This window comes from Dromiciops gliroides, chromosome 6 (genome assembly GCF_019393635.1).
Source record: "Dromiciops gliroides isolate mDroGli1 chromosome 6, mDroGli1.pri, whole genome shotgun sequence".
Lineage (NCBI taxonomy): Eukaryota > Metazoa > Chordata > Mammalia > Microbiotheria > Microbiotheriidae > Dromiciops > Dromiciops gliroides.
Window position 1 is genome coordinate 40723533 of NC_057866.1, and position 19016 is coordinate 40742548.

Consider the following 19016-nt stretch of genomic DNA (forward strand, 5'->3'; position numbering starts at 1 on the left):
GAAATCTCTAGGTATGTGACAGCTTTTGGTCAAGTTGATTAAAATGGTTATTTCCTAAATGAATTCAACTATGAAACTTATAGGTGGAAATATATTGATGTAACCCCCCAGATACTTGTCCATTGTAATTTGGAGACAGTTACAGTCAACTAGATACATTAAATATCTGAGAGTCCATATACATCTAAGTGAATATAGCATAATTACATGAAAAGAAATTTGGCTTTGGAGTCGGAAGGTCTGGGTTCAATTTTTGGCTTCATTGCTTAATGCCTCAATTACCTCATCTGTAAAATGATGAGACCCCAAAGACCTCTTTCAACTCTAATTCATGATTCTATGGGTCTGTGATATAGGAATACGGTAGATATCTGGGCAATTTTGAAGGAAAGTTTTAAAAACAATTTTCACATTAAAAATGGCACATAATAAGAATTTTGGACCTATATATAATTTTCTGTTTTATATTTTAGAAGGAATAATATCATAGTATCATAGAGTAGGGTTGGAAGGGATCTTAGAGAGCCCATTTAGTCCAACTTCCTCATTTTATAGATAAGGCAACTTGAGACTCAGATAGGTTTAGTGACTTGCCTATAACCACCAAGATGGCAAGTGCAGTCCAGGTACTGTGACTCCAAATGCAGTGCTCATTCTATACAGCCTCATCATATCATTCACAATCTTTCACACAAATCATACGACTGGCAAGGGATGTCTCTGCCGAGTGATGTTTGAGAACTAATGAACTAGATGCTGAGTGAGGGCAAAGAGAACTCAGATGAGAATAGGCATTTGTGTCTTTGTTGTATCTCCATAGGTTTAAATTTCCACGTTTCTTCCTGTGTCACTAATTCAGGTTACTGAGGCCTAGCACAGACAAAATGCCAATTTTGGCCTCTGTTACCCCTTTCATGAAGTTGGGAAAGGAATTTTATTATTTATTCTTATCCTTCCTTGCAGATAACCCACAGAATAGGGAATGGTGCAGACTCGGGTCAACTCCAAGGATGCTCAGCTTGCCTGGAAGCTCTGTTCCCTAATTTCCTGTTCCAGTGGCTTCAGATTATGCCCTTAAATGACTTTGTATTTAATTAGGGCCTGCAGAGCCCAGGAATGGGGAATTAAATGGGAATATGATATTTTCAAGATGCTACTGGACCCAAAGCTTCCTATACCTGACCCACCCATTGAAGTCAATAAAGTGGATATGAATAGGAAACCAATAGTGGGGAGCATCTGAAAACTCCCCACAGTGCAGTGCTTGAAGGCTGGAGATATGGTGGGTTCAGAGCTTTACATGTATTAAAAGCCCCTCCCCTTCTTGACGATTACCTGGAAACTGTATTTAAGTAAAACATGTGGGACCTAGGTAAGACTGCTGCCTGGAAGTGGGATGGGGCTTTATTCTTTCCTTTCGTTAAAAGAGCAGTAGCTTGGTCCTAGTCCTCGCACGGTGCAGTCTGTGCTGTCAGTCTCACAGGCTCCACAGTGACACGCAGTTGCCACGGGGTAAGAATACAGGGAGTCAGCCTGCTTCGCACAGCCTGGCAGGTTCACGGTCTCATAGACAAACTCTTTGAAGGTGCATGCTTTCTGAACGTTGGGTCTGATCGGGTCCTTATACACCAGGTCCTGGAAAAGATGGGAAGGTGATAAGAGGCTTACATGATGCTGTCTGCTCCTACCTGGATTTTGCTTTAGAGCTTAGGCAAAATGAAACTGAAATGGAATATCCTGCCCTCTAACATTTACCTACTGAAAACCATTATGATGCATCCAGGAGAATCTCCTGCTCCAGGGGACATTAAAAAGACTGTTCTGCATACCTCCTGGGTGGCCCTGGACATTTTACAGAAAATGTAAACTGGTGCTGTGGCCATTCCAACCTTGTGTCTTGAAGCCACAGTCACAGGGCTCATACACTATTTAGGATATTGCTCAAGTTCTAAAGTAACTTTTTGATTTGTGAGAAGGTAAAAGGAATCTGCTAGGTGGAACAGTGGATAGAGCACTGGGCTTAGAACCAGGACAACTCATCTTCCTGAGGTTAAATCTGTCCTCAGACACTTACTAGATGTGTGACCCTGAGCAAGTCACTTAACCCTGTTGGCCTCAATTTCCTCATCTGTAAAATGAGCTGCAGAAGGAAATGGCAAACCACTCTGCTACCTTTACGGAGAAAACCCCAAACGGGGTCACAAAGAATTATCCATGATGGAAATGACAACAGGGATTGTAGAGGCAATGACTAAGAGCTGGAAGAGATCTTAGATGCCATCTAGTCTGAGTTCTTTATTATACAGATGAGGGAGTTGAGGGTCAGAAAAGTTAGCTGACTAGTTCAAGGCTAACAAATAGTCAATCAACACTGATTATTAAATCAGGCTAATAACCAGCCCAGTTGCAATTTGAAGAAGCAGTAAGGTGGCACAGAGTGGATAAAATATTGGACTTGGAATCAGGAAGATCTGAGTTCCAATATGGCCCTAGGCTATGACTAGCGGGCATTTTCATTGGCTTCTCTCATGCCTAGAATACTCTTTCTCCTCATCTCTGCCTCCTGGCTTCTTTTAAGTCCCAGCTAAAATTTCATCACCTACAGGAAACATTTCATAATTCTTAATTCTAATGCTTTCCTCTTGTTGATTATCTTCAATTTATCCTGTTTATATCATGTTTGCACATAGTTGGTACATGTTTTCTCCCCCATTAGCCTGGGAGCTCCTTGAGGGCATTTCTTTGTATCCCTGGTGCTTAGCACAGTGACTGACATGTAGCAGACACTTAATAAATATTTATTGACAAACTCTGGGCTACTCTGCCTCCAAAGTTTCCTCATCGCTGAAAAGGAGATAATGATAGTAATATTATTAGAAGAGTAATATTAATAAGATAATAATAATAATAACAACAGTAATAACACCTAACTCCCAAGGTTGTTGTGAGGAATTAGATATCCGTAAAGAACTTTGCAAATGTTAAAATGCTATGTAAATGCTATTATTATTATTTTTATTGCTATTATTTAGCTTTTCTTGGAATTTATGTGAGAAAGCAAATTCCTTCCAGGTTGGTAAGATTTTTTTCATATTGTTAATTCAAAGTCATATTTCTGACAGGTGAAAACATATAGTACCTAGGTTTAATGGCACATTAAAAGATTTCCAAAGACAATGTTTTGTTCTTCCATGATGTATTTAGAAAAGGAGTTATAATTTGAGTTACTGACTATTTGCTTCTATCAAAACCCAAAGGACTTCTCTGTCTTTTAGATAATTTTTGCCCTTCAGTGTTGCTCACTTTGCAGATTTCCTGTTTTCTAAGGGACACAAAACTGGCTTACAGTACTTTCTATTTATATGAACAGATTATTTAGGGACTTTAGAGATTTATCTTTTCCAACTCTTCTCTTTTAATAGTTGAAGACACTGAGATTCAGAGACTTAAAGTGACATGCCTAACTAAGGTCAACTAGCTAGTTAATGGCAGAAATGAAACTTGAACCCAGTACCTTTGGGTCTTACCTAGTACAAGTTCTTTTCAGTATACTATGCTGTTTAATGTAGACCAGAAAATAGTTATGACTCTCTTCCTTGGACATACAGAGAGAACAATTCACTCAGGCAGTAGAAGAAACTCTGTTTAAGTCATTTTCTTTTTCTAGAGGGCACATACTTTATGGATGAAGGGCTGTACGGATGAAGAACTGGTTTGGATTTCATTATAATAATGCCTAAACTTGTACCTTTTCAAAACCAAGTGTCGTAAAAACTAAGAAAGTAAATGCTATGAACAACAACAACAAAAAAGTCTTCAATAAAAATCAGTCAACAAGGGGCAGCTAGGTGGCACAGTGGATAAAGCACTGGCCTTGGATTCAGGAGGACCTGAGTTCAAATCCAGCCTCAGACACTTGACACTTACTAAATATATGACCATGGGCAAGTCACTTAACCCTCATTGCCCTGCAAAAAAAAAAAAACAACAACACAAAAACAAAAACAAAAAAATCAGTCAACAAAACACAAAAGAAACTCTTACATGTAAAATCAGAATAATGTGAGATCTTGATGGCAGAGGCTAATTGTTTTCTTTGAATGCCTTACACATAGGCCTTACTTTGCAAATGCTTGCTAAAATGAATTGGACAGATCCTATCTATTTTCTTTTCTTTTCTTTTTTGGCCGGGCAATGAGGGTTAAGTGACTTGCCCAAGGTCACACAGCTAGTGTCAAGTGTCTGAGGCTGCATTTGAACTCAGGCCCTTCCAAATCCAGAGCCGGTGCTTTATCCACTGCGCCACCTAGCTGCCTCAATTCTATCTATTTTCAACCTAAAACAGAAACCCCTAATTCCAGAATTTCTCCCCATTCTAATGCAAATTATTTCTCATTTGGGAGAGTAGGAAGGGAGGATATGAGTTTGATCATCAAGGAAAACATTGGCAGTTGACTATAGATTCAGTGGAATTTAAATTCCTTGAGGTTGGTGTCTCTGCTTCTATTTTCCTTTTACTTTTTTGTATTCTCAGAGCCTAGCATAGTGTCTTGCACTCAGTAGGTAATGTTGAATTTAATTGAATTGGACCAAGCCTTTAGAATGCTAGTGAAGAAGGCTGATCATATTCACAGCTGAGGACAAATTACAAGGCATTAATTAACTTTGATATTGGAGAACTAACGTAGAATTTTAAAATAATTCTGTTGACTATGTTTTGATTTTGTCTGTAGAAATGTTTTGGGCTTCCATATTTTGAAACATAACGTTGATGCCCACAGCTGAATTTTTACCTGGTGGTTCTCACTAATGTTATCTATTAATTGTTTGACCTGGGCAAGTCATGATCACTCTCTGAGCCTTAGTATTCTCTTCTATAAAATGAACGGGTTTGGTCTACATGGCCTCTAAGAGGGTGAATAAAGAGTGCTGGATTTGGACTTATCACTTGGTTTCAAGTTCTAGTTCTTCCATTTACTAACTGACCTTGTCTTTGTCTCAGTTGCCTCATCTGTAGAATGTGTATGGGTTGGACTTAATGTCCTCTGCTCTTCCACCATTAAATCTATAATCACTTGATTTCTTATAGTTGATAGAGCTTCTGATTCGATTTATCTAAGTAGAAGCAAGGAGGTTTATGGTACAGTGGAAAGAACATAGGATTTGGAATCAAGGGACTATTACTTATGAATCATGTGACTGTGAGCAACATGGATCCAGTATTTCAGCTTCATCTTTTGTAAAATGAGGGAGTTGGACTATATTAGATCAAAGGAACCTTCCAGAACTCAATCCTGAAACCCTGACCCTACATGGAAATGACTAGTGAAAATGTGACATAGTAGATAGAGCACTGGACTTGGAGCCAGAAAGACTTGGGTACAAATCCTGTCTTAGATTCTGAATAGCTGTGCAACCCTAGGCAAGTCACTTAACTTTTTTGAAGCTATTTTGTCATTGACAAAAAGAGTTGATATTTACATGGTACTTTAAGACATGCGAACTGATTCACATGTATGGACCTTATTTTCATCAGTTAATAAGCATTTATTAAGCACTTAATATGTGTCAGGTACTGTGTTGAATACCAGGGATGCCAAGAAAAGACAAGATATAGTCTTTGCCCTCAGGAAGCTCATAGAAAGCAGTTGGAGTGACACCATGCAAATAATCAGGTACAGGCAAAAAAAGTGTGTGTGTATATGTCAGACAGACAGAGAGACCCAGGGAAACAGAGAGGGATACAGAAAGATGGAGAGACAGAAATATAGAGACAGAGAAACATAGATAGACAGAGGCAGACAAAAAGCAGAGGGAATGAGGGAGTTGGGGAGCAAGGGAGGCAGCAGAGAGAGACAGAGAGATAGAGACAGAGACAGAGAGACAAAGAGAAAGACAGAGAGACAGAGAGACATAGAGAGAGACACAGAGAGAAAATATGAGAGTAAATGGGAGGTCAGGTCAGAGAAGGCAATAGCAGTTGGGGGCCAGGAAAGGTCTCTTGAAGAAGATAGGATTTGAACTGAGTTGTGAAAAGGGAGAGTTTCCAGGCACAGGAGATAACTGGTATAAAGGCATTTAGAAAGGAATCGAAGTGTTCTGTTCAGGGAAAAGAAAATAGGTCAGTGTTACTGGACAATAGAATGTATGGATAGGAGTGGTGTGTCAGAAGACTGAAAAGGTAGGAAGGGTCTAGGATATGTAGAGCTTTAAATTCCAAGCAAAGGGCTTTATGTTTAATCCTAGAGGTAATAGGAAACCCCAGGAGTTTTCTTGATCCTCAAAACAACCCTGGGAGTTAACTGTTGATAATATCCCCATTTTGCAGATGAGAAAACCGAGTCTCAATGAGATTAAGTAACCTACCAGGATTACATAGCTGGTAAATGTCTCAGGCATTGAAGCCAGGTGTTCCTGACTAATCCAAGTTCAACACTGTCTATCACATCATAGAATTACCATAAGGAGCAAATGAAACAAATTATGTAAAGTGCCTTTTGTATATACTTATTTCAATATATATTATTTTCCCTTATAGAATATGAACTCCTTGAGGCCATGTTTTGTTTCATTTTTGTCTGTTTTTCCCAGCTCCTAGAATAGTGCCTGGTACATGGACAGTATGCAATGGTTGATTCCTTGAAGCATTTTGTCAACCTTAAAGTGCTATAGAACAAAAGCCAGCTGTTGCTAATAGAGATCTCGTCAATAAAACATGTTTTCTGGGGGAAAACAATGACATTTCAGAGTGAGAAATGATGAAAGCAGGTGTTCACTCCCTCCTTTTCTGGATACCTGCAACTCTTACCCGTGTGTGGCAGTAACCGGAGCACCAAGTGGTATTGATGTTGATGCAGAATTCACACTCCTCCCTCTCCACTGCAATGGTGATGTTGGTCAGCATACAGCCATTGCAGCAAATTGCTTTCCAGCAAAAAAAGAGGACATAAAACCGAGCTGTCTTCATCCTTCCGTAGGGAATAAACCAGAAAAGTTGGACTAGATTAGCTCTCAGATTTCTCCCATCTCAATCTATGGTCCTTACATGGAATACCCCAACGGCAATATTGAGCTTTTTCCTGGAGAGTAGTTGAGATCCACTACTCCCTTAGAGAAACATCCCAATACATTTAGTTTGGTTCTTAGAATCTTGAAAGTCCATGAATTTTGAAAGTCACCCTTTCTCCAAAATAGACAATAAAAATGTAGTTATGAGACTTACCTGTATTTCTCGGTCTCTCTCGATGAGTAGGGAAAAAAAAAAGTTGTAGACAGTGTAAAGCCACAAGCTCCCCTTTTATACAAAATCAGGCGTAACTTATACCTTGGGGATTTACAGGGTATTAATGTGACCAGCACTGGCTCAGTGCTTGCCAAAAGATGATAAATGTTTAGATAGACAGTGAGATTAAATCAGGTTTAGAACTGTCTAAGACTAGAAATGATCATGTTACCAGAGTCGTTCATTTTGCAAAACCTAGGCACCCTCCCCCCATCCTTGCTTTCCCAACCCCTTTACTATGTCAGTTTACTTAAAACTGACTTATTTGCTACAGTGTCTTTAATCTGAGTAATTAAAAATAACAGCAGATATTTCTAGAATTTTAAAGTTTGCAAATCATTTGATTTCCACAACAGCTCTGTGAGGTAGGCACTGCATGTATTCCAAGCCTTATTTTTATGGATAAGGAAAGTGAAGCTCAGAGAGGTTAAGCAGTTACTAGACAGTGGTGGGAATGGGGTTCACCCAACTAGTAACTGACATAGGTGGTTCTTTACAGTAATCTTATAATCTAGATAGTCAAACCCATATATCTTCTGAACCTAAGTTCAGTGCTTTTACCAAATATCACCAATACTCCCCCTCTCCCTCCCCCTCCCCCCTCTCTTTCCATTCCTCCCTTCCCTCCTCCCTTTCTTCCCTCCCTCCCTTCCTTCCATCCATCCTTCCTTCCTTCCTTCCTTCCTTCCTTCCTTCCTTCCTTCCTTCCTTCCTTCCTTCCTTCCTTCCTTCCTTCCTTCCTTCCTTCCTTCCTTCCTTCCTTCCTTCCTTTTTATTAATCACCTTTGATAGACTCTTTGCTATTACTCTTTGCTAGATACTGTGCTAGGACCTGAGGATACAAAGACAAAAAGGAATTGTCTCTGCCCTCAAGAAACTTCCAATCTATCAAGTGAAAACACACACACACACACACATATACACAAGTTAATGCAAAATAAATACTTTTGTTTCATATTATTTTATTACTGAAAAATAAATTTCAGAGGGAATAACTAGCTAATGGTATATCAGCAAAGGGATTGTATAGGACATAACAAATGTACTAAGCCGGGAAGGAAGCAAAGCATTCTAAGTGGCAGAAATGAAGAAGGACAACATTCCAGACATGGATGATACAGATGTATGAGAAATATTTTGGAGGTAGATTTGAGAAGACCTGCCAACTTCTTGGATATAGGGGGGTAAAGGAGGGAGAAATTTTGATCTGTATCTCCTTGATCTATTGAAGAGATAGGTCAGTTATGTGTGGATAATAAGCTATCTGATGAGCACATTGAAATGGCATTGTGGCATCAAAATGACATTTTGAATGTCATAAAATTTTGGAGTTCTAGAAAATTAGCAAACCTCTATGTTTGTGCTTTTTACCAGTAGGGCTAATCAACAGACTAAAACCCTTTTTACTTAATACAATGAAACCAAACACAACCAGGAGTTCCTAGTTTTCAATTGCCTTGGCCTGACCTAAGAGAGACAGCCCTGTGTTCTTGACTTTTGTTTCTTGAATGTTATTTCAACATTGGGATAATAAGATCAGACTGAAAGCTAAAAGGGACCTTTAAAAGTCACCTAGTCCACCTTGCTTATATAACATGCAAGAGTGCTAAAACCCAGAGCAGTTAATTGATATACTGAAAGAGATTCATGATCACTCAGAAAGACTTTGTTTGGCCTTACCATTCACATAGGAAAGACCAAGTGGATCAAGAACATCTCTTATTCAGATGATGACATGAAGAGAGATGGACACACCATGGATCTTGTCTATCAGACTCTATATATCTGGGACAGATGGTACAAATGCACCATGAATTGGACTCAGGATTAAACAAGAGCAAGAAAATGGCATGGATTGCATCTCAAAAAGGAATGATAATAATAATATATAATAATAATAATGCTCCTAATGTCATAGAATGATCTTAGAGATCATTCATTCCAAACCCTTCACTTTACAGGTGAAATTAAGGTCTACAGGAGGGAAAGGACTTGGGTAAGGTCACACAGAACTTGGATAAGGCTACAGAGGACTTGGATAAGGTCATGCAGGAATTAGACAAGGCCATGCAGAAAAAGTGGGGATGGATCTAGGACTGAAAGCCAGGTCTTCCTGACTCCAAGTCTAGTGTCTTTTAATTTCTCCTTTTATCCCAGGCTACTTATTTTTCAATAATATAATACCGATTTTAATAATGATAAGAAAGTAGGACCTATGATAGGATAATGGAAATTACATGGTCCACTGGTATGAAATGCTTTTCCATCCATATGTCTGGGTCTCCTGTTTTTTATTTGGTGTCCTTCAGACCAAAGCACAGATTTAGGTGTTCTTGAAAAGGAAGGACAGAGGGGGCTTTTGCAATGGGCCTCTTTGTACCTTCATATCCATGTGAATGGCTTCCAACAACTTCTCATTGGCCACATCAGCTGAGTATCTCATCCGTTTAATACCAGAGCAAGGGCACTGTGAGGAACAGCTGGGATTTTGACATTTACCATTTTCTATCCCTGTCTGCTTGCTGTGTTCCAGCAAACCTGTCCCTCTTGATGTTCTCCATACAAGATAGTGTCTTCTGCTTTCCAGTCTGGAGGTTGTTCCCTAGTCCTAGAATTCTCTCCCTCCTCACTTACCTCTATCTCTTGCATTCAGATTCAGCTCAAGGGGTGCCTCCTACATGAAGCCTTTCTGATTCATCTCGATTTTTAATGAGTCCCCACACAAAATGCCAATTTATTTTCTCTTTTTATGTTTTGTGATTACTTATCTGTAGACACATTATTTCTTCTAATAGAACGTAAGGCAGGATTGTTTTTTGTCCTCGTATTTCCATGGTCTAGCACAGTAGTGGCTCATGGTAAATGTTAAATAAATGGTTGTTAGATTGAATTTTCAAGAGAGTGTGTCAGGGATTTTTTTGCGGGGAATGAGGGTTAAGTGACTTGCCCAGGGTCACATAGCTAGTAAGTAAGTGTCTGAGGCTGGATTTGAACTCAGGTCCTCCTGAATCCAGGGCTGGTGCTTTATCTACTGTGCTACCTAGCTGCCTCCAAGTCTGTGTCAATCTTCTAAATCTAGTTTACAGATAATCTAGATCATGGATCAGGGGCGAGGAGTAGAATATCAGTGGTTATTTAGTCCAACCTCCTTTCTTTTACAAATGAGGAAATTGAGGCCCAGAGAGTTTAAGTGACTTACCCAAAGTAGTGAGTGTCAGAAGTTGGGCTTACTACCTTGGGCAAGGTAGTAAGTGTCAGAGGCAAGATTTGGTCCTATCCTTTCTAAGTCCAAAGCCAGCGTCCTTTGCATGGTACCATTCTGCTTAAACTGGGTCCTTGTTGCTTTATTGTGATCTAGAAAATTGGTTTCCAACACCATCTGTTGCAGGTCATTCCCCTTGGTTTCCAGAATTTATAATGTCCCCATTTTAGAATGTATGCTGAGAACAACCAGCCCCTTGTTTTCCCTGCTAGCCATTCCCAACTTTATTAACTCCTCAGGACATTAGCTCAAGGAAACAAAAGCTAAACCTGCTGGATTCCCATGTCTGGCATGCTCTCCCTCTCGCTAGATCTGCTCCAGAGATGAACCAAAATGAACGACTATCAAAGAAGTAGTTTCACCTCCACCCAGTCTAAGTCCATCAAGATTCCATTTCTAAACTACCCAAGAGTTTGACTTTATAAAATTATTAATAACTATGTGCCTGGACAGTTTGGTCTGCAGCCTTATATTCTCATGTGATTCTTTCACCAGTTCTTCATTAAACCCATTTTATAAAGGTAGAAACTGAGGCGAAATGATGTTCTCATTATTCACACAGTGGCTACATGACAGAACCAGGATCAAACCCAGGTCTTTTGTCACCAAGTACTCTGTTTTTCCACTGTACTAACGCAAACTCTCAGTTTTCCAGTATTCTGTTAAGCAGACCTTCCTTTAAATGTAGACTTGTGCATATCTACAATACAATCATATTTGATATTCATGATAATGAGTCTGAGGTATTATAAGACCTCAAATTGTTTATTGCAAATGAATTCATTGTATACTTTGGTTTGGGTATAAAGTACATTTTATTGCTTTCTAATTGTCTGAATATTGGTAATCTTCATAGTATTCCCAGCTGTCAAGGAAAGGGATTGCACTCAATGATATCTAGATATTCTTCAAGTTAGAGCATTGACTCTATGTATGGCATATCATTTAATTTGCTAGCAACTAGATTGTTTTAGATTATTATAACTGGGGAGAGACAGTGTGGCATATTGGCTTGGAGTAAGACTGAGGTTGGCCTTGGAGTGAGGAAGAGCTAAATTTAAGGCCCACTAATAATACGCACATATCTATATACATATAGATGCACACAGGACATACACATACATACATAAGTACATACATGAGCAGCTAGGTGGTGCAGTGGATAGAGTGCAGGGCATGGAGTCAGGAAGACTCATCTTTATAAGTTCAAATCTGGCCCCAGATACTTAGTAGCTGTGGAACCCTGGGCAAGTCACTTAACCCTATTTGCCTTAGTTCCTCATCTGTAAAATGAGCTGGAGAAGGAAATGGCAAGCCACTCCCATACCTTTGCCAAGAAAACCCCAAAAATGGAGTCATGAAGAGTTGGACATAACTGAAAAAAACTGAACAACAATAACAAATGCCTATAATCCCTGTTTTGGGGGCTGATGAGATCAGATTTTAAGTGCCTACTATACCTCCTGTAGCTTTAAATATAGGAAGACCCAGTCTCAAAAAAAAATCTTGAGTTGTGTTCAATTCACTTTTTTTTTTTAATTTTTTTTTTAGTGAGGCAATTGGGGTTAAGTGACTTGCCCAGGGTCACACAGCTAGTAAGTGTTATGTGTCTGAGGTCAGATTTGAACTCAGGTACTCCTGACTCCAGGGCCGGTGCTCTATCCACTGTGCCACCTAGCTGCCCTGTTCAATTCACTTTTACTCAACAAACCATTATTTAAGACTTACAGTGCACTGGGCACTGTTGAGTGTAAAGGGATATAGATAAAAGCAGAACCATCCCTGCCTCAAGTTGTCTCCAGTCCATTGCAGGGATGCAGCCTAGATACAGGTAAGTCATATAAGAAAAGTCATATAACAAAATTTCAAGTAGGTGAGAGAAAAAACAATGGGATAGATCAGGAAAGATCTTGTGTAGGTGGTGGTGTCTGGTCTGTGCTTAGAATTCCATGAAGCAGTATTGTCATTGCATGTGTGAGTTAAAATTCTGGATATTCAGTATTGAAAGAACAAAGCTAAACATATTTTAATGTAATGTTTTCATTTTTTTTTTTGGTGGGGCAATGAGGGTTAAGTGACTTGCCCAGGGTCACACAGCTAGTGTCAAATGTCTGAGGCCGAATTTGAACTCAGGTCCTCCTGAATCCATGGCCAGTGCTTTATCCACTGTGCTGCCTAGCTGCTCCGTAATATAATGTTTTCCTAAGGGATAGATGAATTTCTACTAATAATATATCTAGATATGCCTTTGGGGATTTGTTAAATAGAAATAATTCATGGGATCATATGTTTAGGGTTGGACAGTACTTTTGAGATCATCTAGTCCATCCCTTAGGTGTTTTTTTCCTTTTTTTTTTTTTCAGGGCAATGAGGGTTAAGTGACTTGCCCAGGGTCACACAGCTGTCAAGTGTCAAGTGTCTGAGACCAGATTTGAACTCAGGTACTCCTGACTCCAGGACTGGTGCTCTATCCACTGCACCACCTAGCTGCCCCTCCATCCTTTAGTTTTAAAGAAATTGAACCTCATGGATGTGAGGAAAAATAATTTGCACAATATCACCAGAGAAGCAAGAAATAGCTCTGAGATCTGAACTCAGGTCCTCTCTCTGCTAATCTGGTGCCCTTTTCACTACATACAGTGGTGTGCTGTTAAATGTTGGGAAGAAAATGTAAGCACAACACTTTTAAGCTTAGTCTGCTACTTGTAACATTTTTCTATCAGTTTCTTAAAGTTAGACAATCAGCAAAACAAAAAATCCAGCCCTAAGTTGTAGTGTTTGCTTAAAATTTCCCAACCAGTTCTTTTGATCCAGTTTGAGCTTGCTCGAGCTCGCCCCTGACAATATCGCCCTTTGTGCCATTGTGATATGACTTACTACATGAAAATTTAAGAATTCAAAGAAGCCAAATGCTTTGAGCCCTCAGCCCAAGTATAATCCACAGCAGTCCGATATCTCTAGTACCCATGTGGCTAAAGGCTTGTTATGCTGCTCTAGTTGGAATACGAATACTTTCTCCCTCAAATGAGCATAAGAGTTAGTGTGCTTATGATTAATGTCTTCCTTAGGGGGGAATATCAGGTTACTAATTCTTTGAAAAGTCAGAGCTGAATTGTTTATCCTGGCATTCAAGGCCTTGTAGAGTCTAGCCAAACTTCCTAATTCAGGCTTCTTTCCCATAATTTGCTTATATGACCCCTCATACTTCAGTATCTCTTCCCCCAGAATCTTATGCTTGTTCATGTCTTTCCTCCCTGCCTATCAAAAAATAGAAAGTTCGAGTGGAAGCCATCCCTACCCTTGGAAGCTTTCCCTGAATATCTCCAGCTGAGAGCAATCTCTTCTTCTTTTGTTCTCCTGGACCACACTGTTAGCCTTTTGACATAGAAGTCTGTATTCCTGACAACACCAATGATCAGAAATTGTTGATGTTACATTCCTTCCATTGAAGTCAGTCTCTCTTTCTCTCCCTTTTGCTCCTCTCTGTCTCTGTCTGTCTCTCTCTCGTCTCTCTCTTTCTTTCATTTCTCTGTCTTTCTCGCTTGTCTCTCATCTCTCTTCTCTTTCTCTCTTTCTTTCTCTCTGTCTCTCTCCCCCTTTAATATCCTATCTCTATAAGTAGACCAAAAGCTCCCAGAGGACAGGAGTATTACATATTCTCCTCATTCTCCCAAGCTCCTACCAAGTGCCTTGTACTTAATAGGCTTTCAAGTACTATTTCTTAATGGTTAATAAAATGTGTCATTTACCTCCATAGGTATACATGGAATCTTATTTGGGTGTGCCTATGGATATTGGCATAGCTTCAGGGAGCGTTACCATTGGCGCATGAGTAAAAGGGATATCTTCAGTTTCCATGACCTTCACTCAACCTCAGCTACACTCAAGGATGGTTATACTCTTGATCTCACCATCACCTGTAATGGCTTGATCCAGAGCTTTGGGATTCCTCTCTCAGACCATAACTTTTGCCTCACCACTCCAAACCTATTTTTCATCCTCATGATGACTTTGTTTCTTCCCTATCCTTCTAGTCTTTCCCTTCAGTGCTGACTTCCTTTCAACTTCTGACTCCTATTCTCTTGAATAGAAGAAGGGTCAGTGAAATTCTTCCTCTTTCCCATAGAGTTCAGGCACTTCTAGTCCATGTCCCATATATCAGACCTTTTCTTATTTTCAGTCTCCTTGGAATTGGTAGGATTCTTTTCAAAATGGATGGGCTCTTTGCTTTAAGACTCTGGCTCTCTGGAGGCAGGAAGAGGTAGCTAATAAAACCCAAATGTCTAAGCCATCACAACAGATGAAGAGCGGGTTGATGATAAATATTTTGCGTGTGTAGCAATATCTCCAAGATATTTAACCCTGCAGTCATTATCAGTTTAATTGAGACTCAATCAACGAACAACTTGAAAATACTGTTGGAAGCACATCTCAAGAGAGCCCAGTAATTAGCAGCTGTCTTCCTTCTGAGCTCTTCAGCTGACAGCCACTTTTCCTTTGGCCAAGTTATTTTTCAGCTGAGTGATCATCCCAGAGGACATAGTTTGCCTTGCTGTGACACCCATTGGTTTTGTCTTCCATAGCAAGACCACCCCAGCTTTTGCTCTTTCAGAAAGGTTACCACATCAATTTAAGAGAGCTGTCTCTATCCCATACATTGGGTAGGCATTCAGAAAACTGGAGAATTTGTCTGACAAAGAATCTTGTTATTTCTCCCTTCTCTGTGTGGCTATCGATGTGTAAGTGCTTCCATTGGCATAGCATTTTTAAAAATTTCTTTTTCTTTTAAAATTCCTGCTGTGATTTTTGCAGGGGCGATAGCTCAAAAGGTGATTCATCACTCAAAGATTTAGCACTGAAAGGAATCTCAAAGGTCATCTAATACTTCTATCATAGAATTATAACCTTAGAGCTCAATTAGGCACAGTATCATTAGATTATAGCTCTAGAACTGTCAGTTCAGAAGTATTTATTATGTGCCTGCTATGTGTGAAACACTCTTCTAGATGATGGAAATTCAGAGAAAGGCAAAGTAATGTAGCCCCTAATTGGAAGGTTCTAATGGAGGAGACATTATGGAATTTCTAGGTACATAATGATATATTCATCCAATCCTTCTTAACCTGGTGTCCCTAGTTCCCCAGGGGGTCAATGGATAGATTTTGGGGTGGGAGAAGGCTTTGAATCTGAATGAGACAATTACATTATTTTCACTATTTTCTTCAGTTATTTTACCATATTGTTCTGAGCAGGGTTCATAGGGTTTGCTATTCTGCAAAAGGGATCTCTCTCTCTCTCTCTCTCTCTCTCTCTCTCTCTCTGTAACAGAGGCAGAGACACAGAGAGGGACAGAGACACAGAGACAGAGAGAGTGAGAGAGAAAGAGACAGAGAGAGATGAGAAAGGTTATCGTCTAAATCTTTCATTTGACAGATGAAGAAAGTGGAACTTAAGTGACTTGATTAAGATAACACAAATAGTAAGACTCATTGTGGGGATGGAGAGGAGAAGAATTTATGACCAGACAAGATATAGAGAATATTATGAAATGCAAAATGGATGATTTTTATTACATTAAATTAAAATGTTTTGTACAAACAGAAACAATGAAGCCAAAATTAGAAGGGAAACAGAAAGCTGGGAAACAAGTTTTACAGCTAGTATTTCTGATAAAGGTCTCATTTCTAAAAGATATAGGGAACTAAATCAAATTTATAATAATTCAAATCATTCCCCAATTGAGAAATAGTGAAAGGATATGAACAGGCAGTTTTCAGATGAAGAAATCAAAGCTATCTATTGCCATATGAAAAATGCTCTAAATCACTATTGATTAGAGAAATGAAAATTAAAACAACTTTGAGGTACCACCTCATACCTATCAGATTTCCTAATATGACAAAAAAGTAAATTAATAAATGTTGGAGAAACTGTGAAAAAATTGGAACACTAATGCATTGTTGGTGGAGCTGTGAACTGATCCAAGCATTCTGGAGAGCCATTTGGAACTATACCCAAAAGGCTATGGGACTGTTCATACCCTTTGATCCAGTAATACCAATACTAGATCTGTATCTCAAAGAGATCATAAAAAGGGAAAAGGACCCACATGTACAAAAATATTTATAGCAGCTCTCTTGTGGTGGCAAGGAATTGGAAATCAAGGGAATGCCCATCAATTGTGGAATGGCTGAACAAGTTGTGGTATATGAATATGACAGAATACTATTGTGCTATAAGAAATGATGAGCAGGCAGATTTCAGAAAAAGCTGGAAAGACTTAAGTGGACTGATGCTAAGTGAAATGAGCAGAACCAGGAGAGTATTTCACACAGTAACAGCAACATTGTGCGATGATCAACTGTGATAGACTTAGCTCTTCTCAGCAATACAATGATCCAAGACAATTCCTTAGAATTCATGATGGAAAATGCTCTCCACATCCAGAAAAAAAGAACTATGGAATCTGAATGCAGATTGAATCATACTATTTCTACTTTTTTTCTTTTTTGAGGTTTTCCCCTTTTGTCCTTCCTTCCTTCCTTCCTTCCTTCCTTCCTTCCTTCCTTCCTTCCTTCCTTCCTTCCTTCCTTCCTTCCTTCCTTCCTTCCTTCCTTCCCTCCTTCCTTCTTTCCCTCTTTCCTTCCTTCTCTCAGCTGATAGACACCCACTTTACTGTCACAAAAATATTGTTATGAATAGTTTGGTATATATGGACCTTTGTTTCTGTCCTTGACTTTGGAGTATTTACTCAGTAGTGGGATTACTCCCCGTCCTCTATTTTGAAACAGGTTTGTATCAAGGCTTTGCTAGACTGTACTGGAACAAAGAACTGGATTTGTTACCAGAGGACCTTTCAATCCCAGCTCTGCTACTTTACTAGGAGATTCTTAGCTCCTTGGGCTAGGAAGAATCCAATGGAATCACTCCCAGGATGCTTACATGTAATACCTCTCGATTTCTCAGTGCTTCAGCATTCCGCCATCTTTATGACTAAGCATTAGCTGTAGCCTGCTTGGCTGTGGGGATCTAAGCTACATGAATCTCTCAATGCCAGGTACAGCTTTTCTTTTTGACAAGATGAATAGGATTTCAGGAAAAATCTATGCTTCCACATCTATCAACCTGACAAGATGTATGATAATAGTTGAGAGCCTCACTGCAGGGCCTATTACCCAGTTTTTGCTACAAATCAAAGGCTCACATTTTTCCTTATTACCTCAATCTGTTGGTAAGTTAGGATAATTTCCAACCATATATTGATTTCTTGACTATGTTGCCTCTAACATTTTAGGGGGAACTAGAGGTGAGGTAAAGGGCACAGAATTGTCGTGTAACCCAGAAAGGAGAGCACAAATGACATCTGGATGCAGACCCCTGTAGGAATTCTCATTCCTATACATTCTGTCCCCTAAAAAGTTGGTTCATTCTTTTTGTTTTTTGTTTTTTTTGCAGGGCAATGAGGGTTAAGTGACTTGTCTAGGGTCACACAGCTAGTGTCAAGTGTCTGAGGCTGGAATTGAACTCAGGTCCTCCTGAATCAAAGGCTGGTGCTTTATCCACTGTGCCACCTAGCTGCCCCCAGGTTCATTCTTGATAATGGCTTAATTTTTATACAACATTATCACAACTACTGAAAACCAAGATGTCCAGTATTGAATGCCTTAGTTCCTTCATGCCTTTAGACATACTAGACAAGAAGGAAGAGGAATCATGACTTTTGCTCCCTACCTACTGCCATTTCCCAATTTTCCCTAGGCTGCTATTACCCAATAATATCTTCTTTTTGGAGGTTCATTCCCTGCATCTCTATCACCCTATCCCAATCTCAGTTGCTGTTATTCACTACTTCCTCCCCTCCCCTCCCATCCTCTATCCTTCATCCCCTATTTCCCCTCACTCTCTCTCCTTCCTATGGGGATTATGGGAATTCAGCACCTGAAGTATGGACTTCCTCTACACCTTTGTCTTTGCTGTTATACTCCATAATTTCAATATGCCTGGAGCTGACTGGCCTATGTTATCAGCTTTTGTTTCAACATATTGAATTAGATGTCCCATCAGAATCTCAAACTTACCATGTCCAACACCAAACACATTATTCCAAACCTCCCTCTCTTCCCAACTTCCTTATTACTTTCTGAGGGTATCACCATACCCCCAGTCACCCAAGCTTGCAAACTTGGCATCATCCTTTAATCTTCACTTTCATTCCACATGTCCAATATGTCACCATATCCTGTCATTTCTACCTTCACAACATTCCTTACACATGTTATCTACCTCTATTTACATAGTCCCCACCCTAGTTCAGGTCCTTGCCACATCTCACTTGGATTGACAATAAATGGTTTCTGTACTTCAAATCTATCTTTCCTCAACACATTCTTTCCTCTTCTATTCAGCTAGCAAAGTGATTTACCTTATCATTTGCTCATGTCACTCATCTACTCCATACAATACAGTGGCTCC

General features: G+C 39.5%; 1 protein-coding gene across 1 annotated transcript; it reads right to left on the reverse strand.

The window, feature by feature from the left end:
* Positions 1–1404: 1404 nt before the first annotated feature.
* Positions 1405–6967, reverse strand: FSHB (follicle stimulating hormone subunit beta). Its single transcript, XM_043969760.1, has 2 exons — positions 6809–6967; positions 1405–1635 (listed from the first exon to the last, which is right to left on the reverse strand). The coding sequence occupies exons 1-2, from the start codon at positions 6965–6967 to the stop codon at positions 1405–1407; spliced, it is 390 nt and encodes a 129-aa protein (XP_043825695.1).
* Positions 6968–19016: the final 12049 nt, after the last annotated feature.